This window comes from Melanerpes formicivorus, unplaced genomic scaffold (assembly GCF_026170545.1).
Source record: "Melanerpes formicivorus ecotype bairdi unplaced genomic scaffold, bMelFor1.0.p_v2 SCAF_4, whole genome shotgun sequence".
In the NCBI taxonomy this organism is placed as follows: domain Eukaryota; kingdom Metazoa; phylum Chordata; class Aves; order Piciformes; family Picidae; genus Melanerpes; species Melanerpes formicivorus.
Genome location: NW_027142356.1, coordinates 3,883,727 through 3,897,120, shown reverse-complemented (window position 1 = coordinate 3,897,120; position 13,394 = coordinate 3,883,727). Strand labels below are relative to the sequence as shown.

The 13,394-nt window shown below is 49.1% G+C and overlaps 1 protein-coding gene across 2 annotated transcripts in view; it reads right to left on the bottom strand.

Annotated features, from left to right (window-relative positions):
• BMPR1B (bone morphogenetic protein receptor type 1B) overlaps positions 1-13,394 on the bottom strand; it is a 318,882-nt gene that overhangs the window by 48,899 nt on the left and 256,589 nt on the right. For both annotated transcript variants that reach the window (XM_068136787.1, XM_068136788.1), the window contains one exon: positions 4,017-4,176. In XM_068136787.1, coding sequence (XP_067992888.1) covers positions 4,017-4,159 — 143 coding nt within the window. In that variant the 5' untranslated portion in view covers positions 4,160-4,176. The remainder of the gene's footprint in view (positions 1-4,016; positions 4,177-13,394) is intronic.

The following is a 13,394-nucleotide window of genomic DNA, read 5'->3' as shown; positions in this document are numbered from 1 at the left end:
ACTGATGTATGTTGCTTGATGTTAACTACTGCTGGGCATGACACAGGTGACATAGAATAAGGGGTGCAGAATCACAATATCACAGAACATTAGAGGTTGGAAGAGGCCTCCAGAGATCACCCAGTCCAAACCCCCTGCCAAAAAAGCATCACCCAGGGGAGTCTGCACAGGAATGCATCCAGGTGGGGTTGGAAAACCTCCAGAGAAGGAGACTCCACAACCTCTCTGGGCAGCCTGCTCCAGGGCTCTGCCACCCTCACTCTAAAGAAGTTTCTCCTCATATTGAGCTGAAACCTTCTCTGGTCAAGTTTGTCTCCATTGTTCCTTGGCTTATTGCTGTGCACCACCCAAAAGAGCTTGGCCCACTCCACTTTCCCCCAGCCCTCAGCTATTGATAGACATTGATCAGATCCCCTCTCAGTCTTCTGGGCTAAGTTGAATCTGCTGCTATTTATACCAAGCTGCTGGCATGCCCGCTTCAAAATGGAAGTGCTGGCTGGAGCACAGTATTGCAGCTGGCACCGAGCTGGGTGGCTGTGCCCATCTGCTAGAGGGTAGGGAGGCTTTGCAGCAGGACCTGGGCAGGTTAGACCCAAGGGCCAAAGCTAATTGAAGTTCAACAAGGCCAAGTGCCAGGTCCTCCATCTGGGTCACAACCCCAAGGTGAGCTACAGACATGGGGATGTGTGGTTGGAAAGCTGCCACTCAGAGAGGGACCTGGGGGTTCTGGCTGAGAGTTGATTAAACATAAGCCAGCAGTGCCCAGGTGGCCAAGAAAGCCAATGGCATCCTGGCTTGGATCAGAAACAGGGTGGGCAGCAGGGACAGGGAGGCAAGGCTACACCCTGAGTGCTGTGTTCAGTTCTGTGGCCACTCACTTCATTGAGGACATTGAGGTGCTGGAGAGTGTCCAGTGAAGGGTAATGAGGCTGGAGAAGGGCCTGGGGCACCTGGGCTATGAGAAGCATCTGAGGGAGCTGGGAGTGCTCAGTCTGGAGGAGAGGAGGCTCAGGGGAGACCTCATTGCTCTCTACAGCTCCCTGAAGAGAGGTTGGAGCAAGGAGGGGGCAGCCTCTGCTCCTTGGTGGCAAGGGACAGGAGCAGAGGAAATGGTTCAAAGCTGTGCCAGGGGAGGTTCAGGCTGGATGCTAGGAAATCTTTCTTCCTAGAGAGGGCTCTCAGCCATTGGAATGCTCTGCCCAGGGCAGTGCTGGAGTCACCATCCCTGGAGGTGTTGAAGCAGTGTGTGGAGCTGGTGCTTAGGGACATGGTTTAGTGTTGAGCCTTGAGTGCTGGGTGGAAGGTTGGACTGGATGAGCTTGGAGGTCTCTTCCAGCTGGATGTGTTCTGTGATTATGGGGCTTGAAGCTCAGATTACAACATGAGAGCCTTCCTGTTCCAGTTGCAACTCCTGTGCTGCTGAGTGAGAGAGACAGCAGTGTGAGAGCAATGGCTCTTGCTGGGCAGGAACAGGAAACAGCTGATCCACACTGCAGGGGATCTGCAAATTAACATCCAAGGGGGATTTTACAGCTTTGCCTAACTGACTGCCATGTGAGAACAGCTAGGTCTGACTCCTGGCTAGAGCCTGAGCTTGAAGGATGAGGATAGAAAGAGGAAATGGTATTTACAGCTGTCGTCAAAGCTTTGATACGCTTCAGTGTGAAACTGCAGGCCAGGCAGAGCTGTGTCAGGCTACACAAACCACCCAAAACTCCAACGAAGCAATCAGTACCATCAGCAACCTCAGGCTTTCCTCATCTGTCTTTCTGATGTGCTGCCTTCAACAACTGTCACAAAGTCAGACTGCCCAACTTAGAATCATAGAATCAGCCAGGCTGGAAAAGACCTCAGAGATCATCAAGTCCATCCTGTCACCTAGTGCCTCCTGACAACTAAACCATGGCTCCAAGGGCCACATCCAAGCCTTTTTTGAACACCTCCAGTAATGGGGACTCCACCACCTCCCTGGGCAGCACATTCCAATGGCCAATCTCTCTTTCTATAAAGAACTTTCTCCCCACCTCCAGCCTAAACTTCCCCTGGCACAGCTTGAGACTGTGTCCCCTTGTTCTGGTGCTGGTTGCCTGGGAGAAGAGACCAACCCCCACCTGGCTACAACCTCCCTTCAGGGAGCTGTAGAGAGTAATAAGGTATCCCCTGAGCCTCCTCTTCTCCAGGCCCCCAGCTCCCTCAGCCTCTCCTCACAGGGCTGTGGTCCAGACCCCTCCCCAGCCTCATTGTCCTTCTCTGGATGCATTCCAGTGTCTCATTGTCCTTCTTAAATTGAGGAGCCCAGAACAGGACTTCTAACAGCACTGCATACCTGACTGGCACGTTCAGCTCTGCTCACATCTGTGCCCTGCTTCAATGCTTCTCACATTCCCACAATTCCAGAAGGCTATAGCTGATGGTGAATATCTCCAACATCTTACTTGCTCTAAGTAAGCAGAAAAGTTTGTATTCCTCAGGTGGAACATAAAGAGCTCAGCTCTGCTTTGTTGCACCTCTAGCCAAGACAGAGGTGTTCAACTCTCATTTAACAGCAGTAGTGTGTGTCCAGTGAGAGCTGCTCTTGGGTGGGGGAGCAGCAGCTTGGTCCCACCACAGGTACCCTTAGCTATCTCTGCTGCTTCATGCAGTGTCAATACACACAGGCTGAGCCCTAGATGGGACTGTGTACAGCTGGGCATGCCTCTCATCCAGCTGGGCAGAAGGGAAAAAGAAAAGCCCAAAGCCTTGAGGACCTACAAAAGATAGCTTGACTATTGCAAAGACACACACCAACTGCAGAGTTCTTGAGTGATGTCCCACAGAGACTATACATTTTCCAGCATTTGCTAGCATTTTGATACATCTCAAGTATCACACTGCAGTTGTTTGCATTACTCTTTTGCTTTCTTGATGTTTTACTCTCTTGAATAGGAAATAGAGCATACAGAATACAGAATTAACCAGGTTGGAAAAGACCTTGGAGATCACTGAGTCAAACCTATCAACTAAACCATCTAATCAACTAAACCATGGCACCAAGTGCCTCATCCAGTCTTATTTTAAACACTTCCAGGGATGGTGACTCCACCACCTCCCTGGGCAGTACATTCCAATGGCCAATCTCTCTTGCTGGGAAGAACATGTTAGGAAGAATTTCTTCCTAACATCTTTAACTGCATGCACCTTTATAAACCTACCCCTACCTTCAGAATACTTTCATAGACAATGAGTTAATACAATTATTAGAATCACAGAATGGTCCAGGCTGGAAGGGACCTCCAAAGCTCATCCAGTCCAACCTCCCTGCAGTCAGCAGGGACATCCCCAACTAGATCAGGTTGCCCAGGGCCTCATCCAGCCTCACCTTCAATATCCCCAGGGAAGGAGCCTCAACCACCTCCCTGGGAGACCTCTTCCAGGGTTCCACCACCCTCATAGTGAGGAACTTCTTCCTAACATCCAATCTCAATCTGCTCTGCTCTGGTTTGAAGCCATTGTCCCTGGTCCTGTCCCTGCAGGCCTTTGCAAACAGTCTCTCTCCAGCCTTCCTGTAGCCCCCTTCAGGTACTGGCAGGCTGCTATTAGGTCTTTCCAGAGCCTCCTCTTCTCCAGGCTGAACACCCCCAGCTCCCTCAGCCTGGCCTCATAGCAGAGCTGCTCCAACCCCCTGATCATTTTTGTGGCCATCCTCTGGACCCTCTCCATCAGGTCCATGTCCTTCCTATTTTAACAGCTCCAGACCTGTACACAGTACTCCAGGTGAAGTCTCACCAGAGCAGAGTCAAGTGGCAGAATCACCTCTCTGGATCTGGTGGTAAACATGTAAACAGCCTTACCATACATATACAAATATGCAGCTGGTATCTTGATGAAATTTACCTCTGGTTTTTAGATCTAGTGTGTAAACAACTCATTCATAAACTACTGCTCAAAGAAATGCTGCAGCATCCAACTTGAGGCTGCCGAGCTACCACAAACAGGGCTTCCCCCATGTTTCACCACCAAATCCACATTGCACAAACCTGCAGGTGCTGTTGACTGAGTCCTCAGGACAGTGATGGTGGCACTGACAGGAGAGCTTCTTCTGTGGAGGGGCAGGTGCTGTGCTCTCACCATCTTCTTTCCTGGTCTCCATGCTGAACTTGCCAGAACTTCGCAAGGGCATGTTGTCTAGAAAACTGGCTACAAAGGAGGGGGAGGGGGGGAAAAGAAGACAGTTCTAAATTGGATTGGCTTTGGAGCATTTCTAACCATCAAAATCTGAGCCAGGTGTTTACTACAGAGCAGCTTTCTGTAGTGGTTTTCTTTCAGGGTCACTGGGCCTCGGAGGCATCAGCTCAGAACGTGCTGATGTTCGAGTCCTGCTGCTCTTCAGATGGCCAAGAGCAGCTTTCCTCTTGTGCTATGTAGCTCAAATCCTTGCTACACCTCTGTGCTCTCTTTGCCTCTGTGCCTGGCACCTAACTACATCCACTGAAGCCTGTGAGAGCAAGCAGGATTTATGGTAATCCAGGGAGTGCAGAACATGGGCATAAGATTCAACAAAGATCTCAGAGAAGGTGATGCTCTTTCAAGCAAAACCAGAATTCACATTGGATGTTAGGAAGAAGTTCTTCCCCATGAGGGTGGTGAGACACTGGCACAGGTTGCCCAGGGAGGTGGTGGCAGCCTAATCCCTGGAGATTTTTAGCACTACAGCAACCTGCTGTAGTGTGAGGTGTCCCTGCCCGTGGCAGGAGGGTTGGAATTGGCTGATCCTTGAGGTCCCTTCCAACCCTAACAATTCTGTGATTTTATATTCAGTAGATTGCAACAATAATTAACACAACTGCATCTACTCCAAGTCCCTGCAGCTTTGGATCCGTTGAATGTCAAGGCTGATGTGTCACTCCACAGCATGAGGCTGAAGAGTACCAACAGAGAGCACCACAGGCATCAGCACTACACTCCTCCAAGGGGTCCCTTCCTACCCTGACGATTCTGGGATAAGTTCAACAGCACTTTCTCTGCCACTGAATTGGGTGAGCACTGCATGAAAAAAACAGATAAAAGTAGCTCATTTCTATTAAAAACAAAAAAGGAAACTTATAAACCAAGTAAAAGGCAAGAATGTGGTTGAGAATGAACAATACTGAAACATGAAGGTGATTAACTCTAAAAAGCATCAGAGTATCGAATCTCTGTGGAGCTGGCAGAATACAGCTACAGATGTTGCTGATGGGCTAGTATCTGCCTAAGCAACATTTCCTACCCCCAGCTCTACTCAGATATCAGCTTTCAGTGCTTGTATTTTAAGCCTCAGAGACCAAAAAAATGAGATCAGCATGAAAAGCTTCAAGTGGCAGTTTCTCACTTCCCTTTTGCTTCTCTCTATGGAATCCTACAGAAGGGTCATTGACTAATGGCTAACAGTAGTTTAAGAGCAGGCTTAACATTCTTCACCTGCTGTTAGCTCTCCAGAAACAACTGGCACTACCATTTTGATTGGCTCCTGAACTGCAGCTTTGACTCTTAATTAAAGTCTTCCCTAAACCTCTACCATCAGGACAGAAAACTGTATCCTTTTCAGCTCCCTACAGAGAGGTGGTGTTGGGCACACAGGCAGAAGGGATAGGAACACGCAGCTACAGTTTGGAGCTTGGGTAGCAAGCAAGCAGCCAGGTGAGAATAGGCTGTAAGGTCCTGAAGCAGTAAAAAGCTGGAGGAAAAGCTGGGCTGTTCAACTTGCTCATGTCCTTAGGAGGATCAACAAAGTCCAGTTTGTGCCCCTACATGAATGGGCCCAGCCAGTGCCCTGAGTACAAGCAGGCAAGTCACCCTCCTAGCTGCACAGCCCTCCCCTCCTGTGCCAGCTCTGGTAGGAAAAGGCTCAGTGAGGCCCTGGGCAACCTGATCTAGTTGGGGATATCCCTGCTGACTGTTGGGAGGTCAGACTGGATGACCTTTGGAGGTCCCTTCTGGCCTGGACCACTGTATGATTCTATGAAAACCCTGAAAATGAATAGGCTTTGTCAGCAACTGGCAAAGAGACTTCAGTTTTCTACAGTGTGACAAGAGACATGGAAGCTTGTCCCTAGTAAACTAGGGAAAAAGATGAGATTTCTTAGCTCTGGGGGGCTTTGCCTGTAAGAACAGAGCATTCAGAGAAGTGGTGGTGGTTTGAAAGTGCTCCTCCTCACTTCAGATGTGAAATGCAGTGTTTGGGATGGTGACTTACTCTAACTCTGGCAGGGCAGACCTTATTACTCTCTACAACTACCCAAAGGGAGGCTGTAGCCAGGTGGGGGTTGGTCTCTTCTCCCAGGCAACAAGCACCAGAACAAGAGGACACAGTCTCAAGTTGTGCCAGAGGAAGTTTAGGCTGGAGGTGAGGAGAAAGTTCTTCATAGGAAGAGTAATTGGCCATTGGAATGTGCTGCTCAGGGAGGTGGTGGAGTCACCATCACTGAAGATGTTTAGGAGGGGAGTGGATGGGGTGCTTGGTGCCATGGTTTAATTGATTAGATGGTGTTGGGTGATAGGTTGGACTCAATCTCTGAGGTCTTTTCCAACCTGGTTAATTCTATTCTATTCATGCTTTGCTTCACCTGAGGTCCTGCACAGAAAGGCACATCTACAAAGAGGAGAAGGAAAATCATACAATCATAGAATGATTAGGGTTGGAAGGGACCTCAAGGATCATCGGTGGTGGAGTCACCGTCCTTGGAGGTGTTCAAGAGGGGACTGGACGTGGCACTTGGAGCCATGGTTTAGTAGTCGTGAGGTCTTGGGTGACAGGTTGGACTTGATGATCTTTGAGGTCTTTTCCAACCTTATTGATTCTATGATCTAGTCCCAACCCCCCTGCCATGGGCAGGGACACCTCACACTACAGCAGGTTGCTCACAGCCACATCCAGCCTGGCTGCAAACACCTCCAGGGATGAGGCTGCCACCACCTCCCTGGGCAACCTGTGCCAGTCTCTCACCACCCTCCTGGGGAACAACTTCTTCCTCACATCCAATCTGAATCTCCCCACTTCTAGTTTTGCTCCATTCCCCCCAGTCCTATCACTCCCTGGCACTCTAGAAAGTCAGATCCTGGAAGGCCACAATAAGGTCTCCTCGAAGCCTTCTGTTCTCCAAGAATTGCTGTAAAATGAAAGCATTATCCTGGATGACCATGAGAATGAGTAATGTCTAGTCTAAATCCCTACTAAATTCCATGCCAAACCCCAATCCTTTTTAGGAATAATTACTCTATTTTGCTTCCCATCCTTCCTAGATTTCATGGTAATCTAGGAGCACTAAGCTTTTCAGTTTAGACACTAACTTCCTCACGTGCCAAACCCTTTTGTGGTGTTACAGTTTGCTTTACTCTGTATATATATTCTTTGTTAACTGACCTCCAGTCTGCAATCTCACTGAAGTTACCAGCAGGATACATTATACCTTTCCTTCAAATATTGTTCTTTAATGCTCTGTCTACAGGTCTACAGACACCTCACACTACAGCAGGTTGCTCACAGCCACATCCAGCCTGGCTGCAAAAACCTCCAGGCATGAGGCTGCCACCACCTCCCTGGGCAACCTGTGCCAGTCTCTCACCACCCTCATGGGGAGGAACTTCTTCCTAACATCCAATCTGAATCTACCCATTTCTAGTTTTGCTCTATTCCCCCCAGTCCTATCACTCCCTGACACCTTAAAAGTCCCTCCCCAGGTTTCTTGTAGCCCCCTTCAGATACTGGAAGCCCACAAGAAGGTCTCCTCAGAGCCTTCTCTTCTGTCTACAGGTGTGTAGACAGTGGTACCCTGCACACAGAGGGAGAATCACCTATTAAGCTTTCTGTTGACTCATGTACATGCAAAAATCTCTTGATAGAAAGAGCCTATCTCTTGGCCTGCATTCAGTCCTCAAGCTTTCTGCTGTGGCTGCCAATGAGCAGCCTGGCCCCTGCCAGCTGCAGCCATCACAGTTATGTGATTTAGACAGGAATTTCTCCACTAACAACTGGATAAAGCCCAGTAACTCATTTCACAGCAGCCCACAGCCATGAGATGGTAATGACTTTTGGATACTGCTCTGATTCAACAAGTCTGGTAATGCAGGAGGTGAAAAGCTCTGTAATTTCATAGTCCAAATCTTAAACCACCCTGTCCCCAGAAGATGAATAATTAGCAACAGTTATCTTGGCAGATTGATTTCTGCTCTGCAGCTGTGTGATTTATCTGTGTGGTGGTGGAAAAGCAGATCTTCCATGGGTTTGTCAGCAGTAAGTTAGATCTGCTCCTTCCCAAAACAGATGGGCAAGACCACAAGCAAGTCTCCTTCTTTCTAAACTCTCTGAACAACTTAGTTGAATATAATACAGAATGAACCAGGTTGGAAGAGACCACCAAGATCATCAAGTCCAACCTATCACCCAACACCATCTAAGCAACTAAACCATGGCACTAAGTGCCTCATCCAGAATGAACACCTCCAGTGATGGTGACTCCACCACCTCCCGTGATGGTGACTCCACCACCTCCCTGGGCAGCACATTCCAATGGCCAATCTCTCTTGCTGGGAAGAATTTCTTCCTGACATCCAGCCTGAACCTCCCCTGGCACAGCTTCAGACTACTTAGGAAAAATATATATTAAATCATGCACAGACTACCTGAAGCCTCAGATTAAGGCAATCCCATCCATTCCCTTTTTCCCAGGCCAGTAACAAGAATGGTTGCCTGGCAATCCCTCTGATGGGGTGTGCTGCTTATCACTTCAGAGAAGGTACACACCTAGGAAGCTTTGCGTTCATGGGATTGCCTGTTTCAGCTGCTACTTTGGACAGGAAATTAAGTACACTCATATCTGTCTAACTGGTAATTAAAAATGAAGCCTAAAAGCAAACATCCAAACCTATGAACAATATCAACCACCTGGAGAAAATAATTTGGTTCTTTTATCCATAGCCTGCATTAGCCAGTACAGTCAGTGTGCTTCTCCTCAAATCATGCCTTTATCAAAATACAAAAGTATCACAGAATGGTCTGGGCCAGAAGGAACCTCCAAAGCTCATCCAGTCCAACCTCCCTGCAGTCAGCAGGGACATCCCCAACTAGATCAGGTTGCCCAGGGCCTCATCCAGCCTCACCTTCAATATCTCCAGGGATGAGGCCCCAGCCACTTCCCTGGGCATCCTCTTCCAGTGTTACACCAACCTCATAGCAAAGAACTTGTTCCTAACATCCAACCTAAAACTGCTCTGCTCTAGTTTGAAGCCATTGCCCCTTGTCCTGTCCCTGCAGGCCTTTGCAAACAGTCTCTCTGCAGCCTTCATGTGGCCCCCTTCAGGTACTGGCAGGCTGCTATTAGGTCTCCCCAGAGCCTCATCTTCTCCAGGCTGAACACCCCCAGCTCTCTCAGCCTGTCCTTGTAGCAGAGCTGCTCCAACCCCCTGATCATTTTCATGGCCTCTGCTGGACCCTCTCCATCAGGTCCATGTCCTTCTTCTATTGAGTGTTCCAGACTGCACACAGCACTGCAGGTGAGGTCATAGAATAGAATAGAATAGAATAGAATAGAATAGAATAGACCAGACCTTCAAGATCATTGTGTCCAACCTATCATCCAACACCACCCAACCAAATAAACCATGGCACCAAGCACCCCATCAAGTCTCCTCCTGAACACCTCCAGCAATGGTGACTCCACCACCTCCCTGGGCAGCCCATTCCAATGGGCAATCACTCTCTCTGTGTAAAACTTCCTCCTGACCTCCAGCCTAAACCTCCCCTGGCACAGCCTGAAGCTGTGCCCTCTTGTTCTGGTATTGGCTGTCTGGGAGAAGAGACCAACCTCTCCCTGTCTACAACCTCCCTTCAAGTAGTTGTAGAGAGCAATAAGGTCACCCCTGAGCCTCCTCTTCTCCAGGCTAAGCAACCCCAGCTCTCTCAGCGTCTCCTCATAGGGCTTGTGTTCCAAACCCCTCCCCAGCTTTGTTGCCCTTCTCTAGACACGCTCCAGCAAGTCAACCTCCTTCCTAAACTGAGGGGCCCAGAACTGGACACAGAAGAGCAGAGCAAAGTGGCAGAATCACCTCTCTGGCTCTGCTAGCAATGTCCAGGCTGTGATTTGCCTTCTGTGCAGCAAGCTCACCCTGCCTGCTCCTGTCCAGCTTCTCATCCACCAGCACCCCCAAGTCCTTTTCCTCAGGGCTGCTTTCTATCACCTCCTCCCCCAGTCTGTATTGACAGTGGAGATTGTTCTGGCCCAGGTGCAGAATCCTGCACTTGCTCTTGTTGAAGCTCATGAGGTTCACCTGGGCACAACTTCTCCAGCTTCTCCAGGTGCCTCTGGATGCCATCCTGTCCCTCTGGATGCCATCCTGTCCCTCTGGTGTATTGACAGCACCACTGAGCTTGGTGTCATCTGCACACCGCTGATGGTGCGTTCAGTCTCACTATGAATAGTGAGCAGCACAGGTCCCAGCACCCTGCTCAAGTTTCCTACCCTGTTTCATAAAGTACAACCTGATGACTTCCCACCAGGCCAGAATTATGCCATCAGCATGATTGCTTAGAGAGGGGGGGAAGTACCTAACTGCTAACTCACTCTACTGTACAGCCATCAGATAACAGAATTTCCAGGGGATACTTTCTTGGCAAATAGTCATCAATGAAAACAGTGCAGCTGAAGAAGTTGAAATGAACTGTACCTCTCCACTCTGCCTGATCTACTGTATAAAGTAGTCAAGAGGCTACAGTAAAACATTTTTTATTGGTGACAATCATGTAGCACAGAAGGAAAAAAGGGATCCTGAGGGTTTCTCTCTGCTTGCTATTCGAGGCTACCACGAAGTTCAAGGAAAGGTCAGGACCTACATATTTCTCATCCAAAGCACAGTAAACAAAATCTGGCATAAAAACACCAGAAAGAGTAAAACTATGTCCTACCCTTCTCAGTGTGTGACTGTATCACACGAGTCTCAAATTGAGGCTGGTATCAAATCACAGGATCACACAGAATCAACCAGGTTGAAAAAAAACTCAGAGATCAAGTCCAACCTAATCCCTAACACCTCCTGACAACCAAACCATGGCTCCAAGTGCCACATCCAAGCCTTTTTTGAACACCTCCAGGGATGGTGACTCCACCACCTCCCTGGGCAGCACAGTCTAATATCCACTTACTCTTTCTGGGAAGAACTTTCTCCTCACCTCCAGCCTAAACTTCCTCTGGCACAGCTTGAGACTGTGTCCTCTTGTTCTGCCACTGGGGTCTGGAAACAGCTGTAACCTGATATACATCCACTGTAATAAACTGGCATGCTAGAAAAAAGAGGTAGCAGCGTAGGGCTCATGATTTGCTTCACTTCCCACCTATGCTGGAGTTACTGTACATCAGAGTATATACAACCTATATGCTTCTCCTTCTCACCTGTATATTTCACACATGGGGGTGGTTTTGCTTCTATTTCTCATGCAAATAAATAAGGTTTACTACCTGATGTAGTTTTAAACTGCATCAGTGAAAGAATTATTGAAGCTGGAATAGACCTCTGAGATCAAGCCCAACCTATAACCTAGCACCACCACATCAGCTAAACCATGCCACCAAGTACCACATCCAAGCTTTTCTCAAACACCTCCAGGGATAGCAACTCCACCACCTCCCTGGGCAGCACATCCCAGTGCCTAATCAGCCTTTCTGGGAGGAAGTGCTTCCTAATATCCAATTTAAACCTCCCCTATCACAGATTCAGGCCATGCCCTCTCATCCTGTCACAAGTTGCCTGGCAGCAGAGCCTGACCCCCACCTGGCTACAACTTCCCTCCAAGTAGTTGTAGAGTGTCATAAGGTCCCCCCGAGCCTCCTCTTCTCCAGGCTGAACACCCCCAGCTCCCTCAGCCTCTCCTCATCAGCCTTTCCCTCCAGTCCCTTCCCCAGGCTGGTTGCTCTCCTCTGGACCTGCTCCAGCACCTCAAGATCTTTATTAGAATTAGAATAAACCAAACCAGGTTGGAAGAGACCTTCAAAATCATCGTGTCCAACCCATCAACCAATCCAACCCAACCAAACAGCTAACCCATGGCACCAAGCACCCCATCAAGTCCCCTTCTGAGGGCCCAGAGCTGCACAGAGCACTCAAGGTAAGGTTTCAGCAGTGCTGAGCACAGGGGCAGAATTCCATCCCTGTTCCTGCTGGCCACACTATTCCTGACACAAGCCAAGACGCCCTTGGCCTTCCCCGACCCTGGGCACACTGCTGGCTCGTGTTCAGCTGCTGTCACCCAGCACTGCCAGGTCCCTCTCTGCCAGGCTGCTCTCCAGCCACTCATCCCCAGTCTGTAGCTCTGCATGAGGTTATTGTGGCCAAAGTGCAGGACTCTGCCCTTGGCCCTGTTGAATCTCATACCACTGGCCTCAGCCCACTGACCCAGCCTGGGCAGGTCCCTCTGCAGCATCCTCCTACCCTCAGAGCAGTTTTCTTTAAAGTTGTTTTTGTTTGTGTTCATAGGGTTGCCAATAGAGCTATGTGTACCTGGCAGTGCAGTAAATCATGTACTTAGTTTTCAGAAACTACTTTTGCATTTGGTTTGAAAAGAACAAGCACCTTTGTAATGGTTTAACTCAGAACAAATCAGGTCCAACTGAACCAGTGGCTTAACCTATTTCTGTTTTCCCAACACAGAAGCTGAGGGAAAAGTAACACAGGAAATCTCGGGATTGAGACAAAGAAAAGTGAGGCAAGAATGGAGATTACAGAGCAAAACCAGAAAAATGTGGTACAAAAAGCAGGATTCCCTCAGCCTATCTGCAGAAAAAGCACAGCACAAAGCAGCAGCCAGCAGGCACAAATGAGCCAAAAGCCCAAGCCAGGAAATAGAGCACAGAACACAGAATTAACCAGGTTGGAAAAGACTTTCTAAGTATCATAGTATCATTCAGAGTTGGAAGGGACCACAAGGATCATCTAGTTCCAACCCCCCTGCCATGGGCAGGGACACCCCACACTAGATCAGCCTGGCCAGAGCCTCAGCCAGCCTGGGCTTAAACACCCCCAGGGACGGGGCCTCAACCACCTCCCTGGACAACACATTCCAGGGCTTCACCACTCTCATGGGGAAGAACTTCCTCCTCACATCCAGCCTGAATCTCCCCACCTCCAGCTTCATTCCATTCCCCCTAGTCCTATCACTACCTGATATCCTGAACAGTCCCTCCCTAGCCTTCTTGTAGGCCCCCTTCAGATACTGGAAGGCCAAAATTAGGCCACAATTTTCTCCACTTTGGAGATCATTGAGTCCAACCTATCACCCAACACCATCTAATCAACTAAACCATAGCACCAAGAGCCTCATCCAGGCTCTTCACAAACACTTCCAGGGACAGTGACTCCACCACCTCCCTGGGCAGCACATTCCAGTGGCC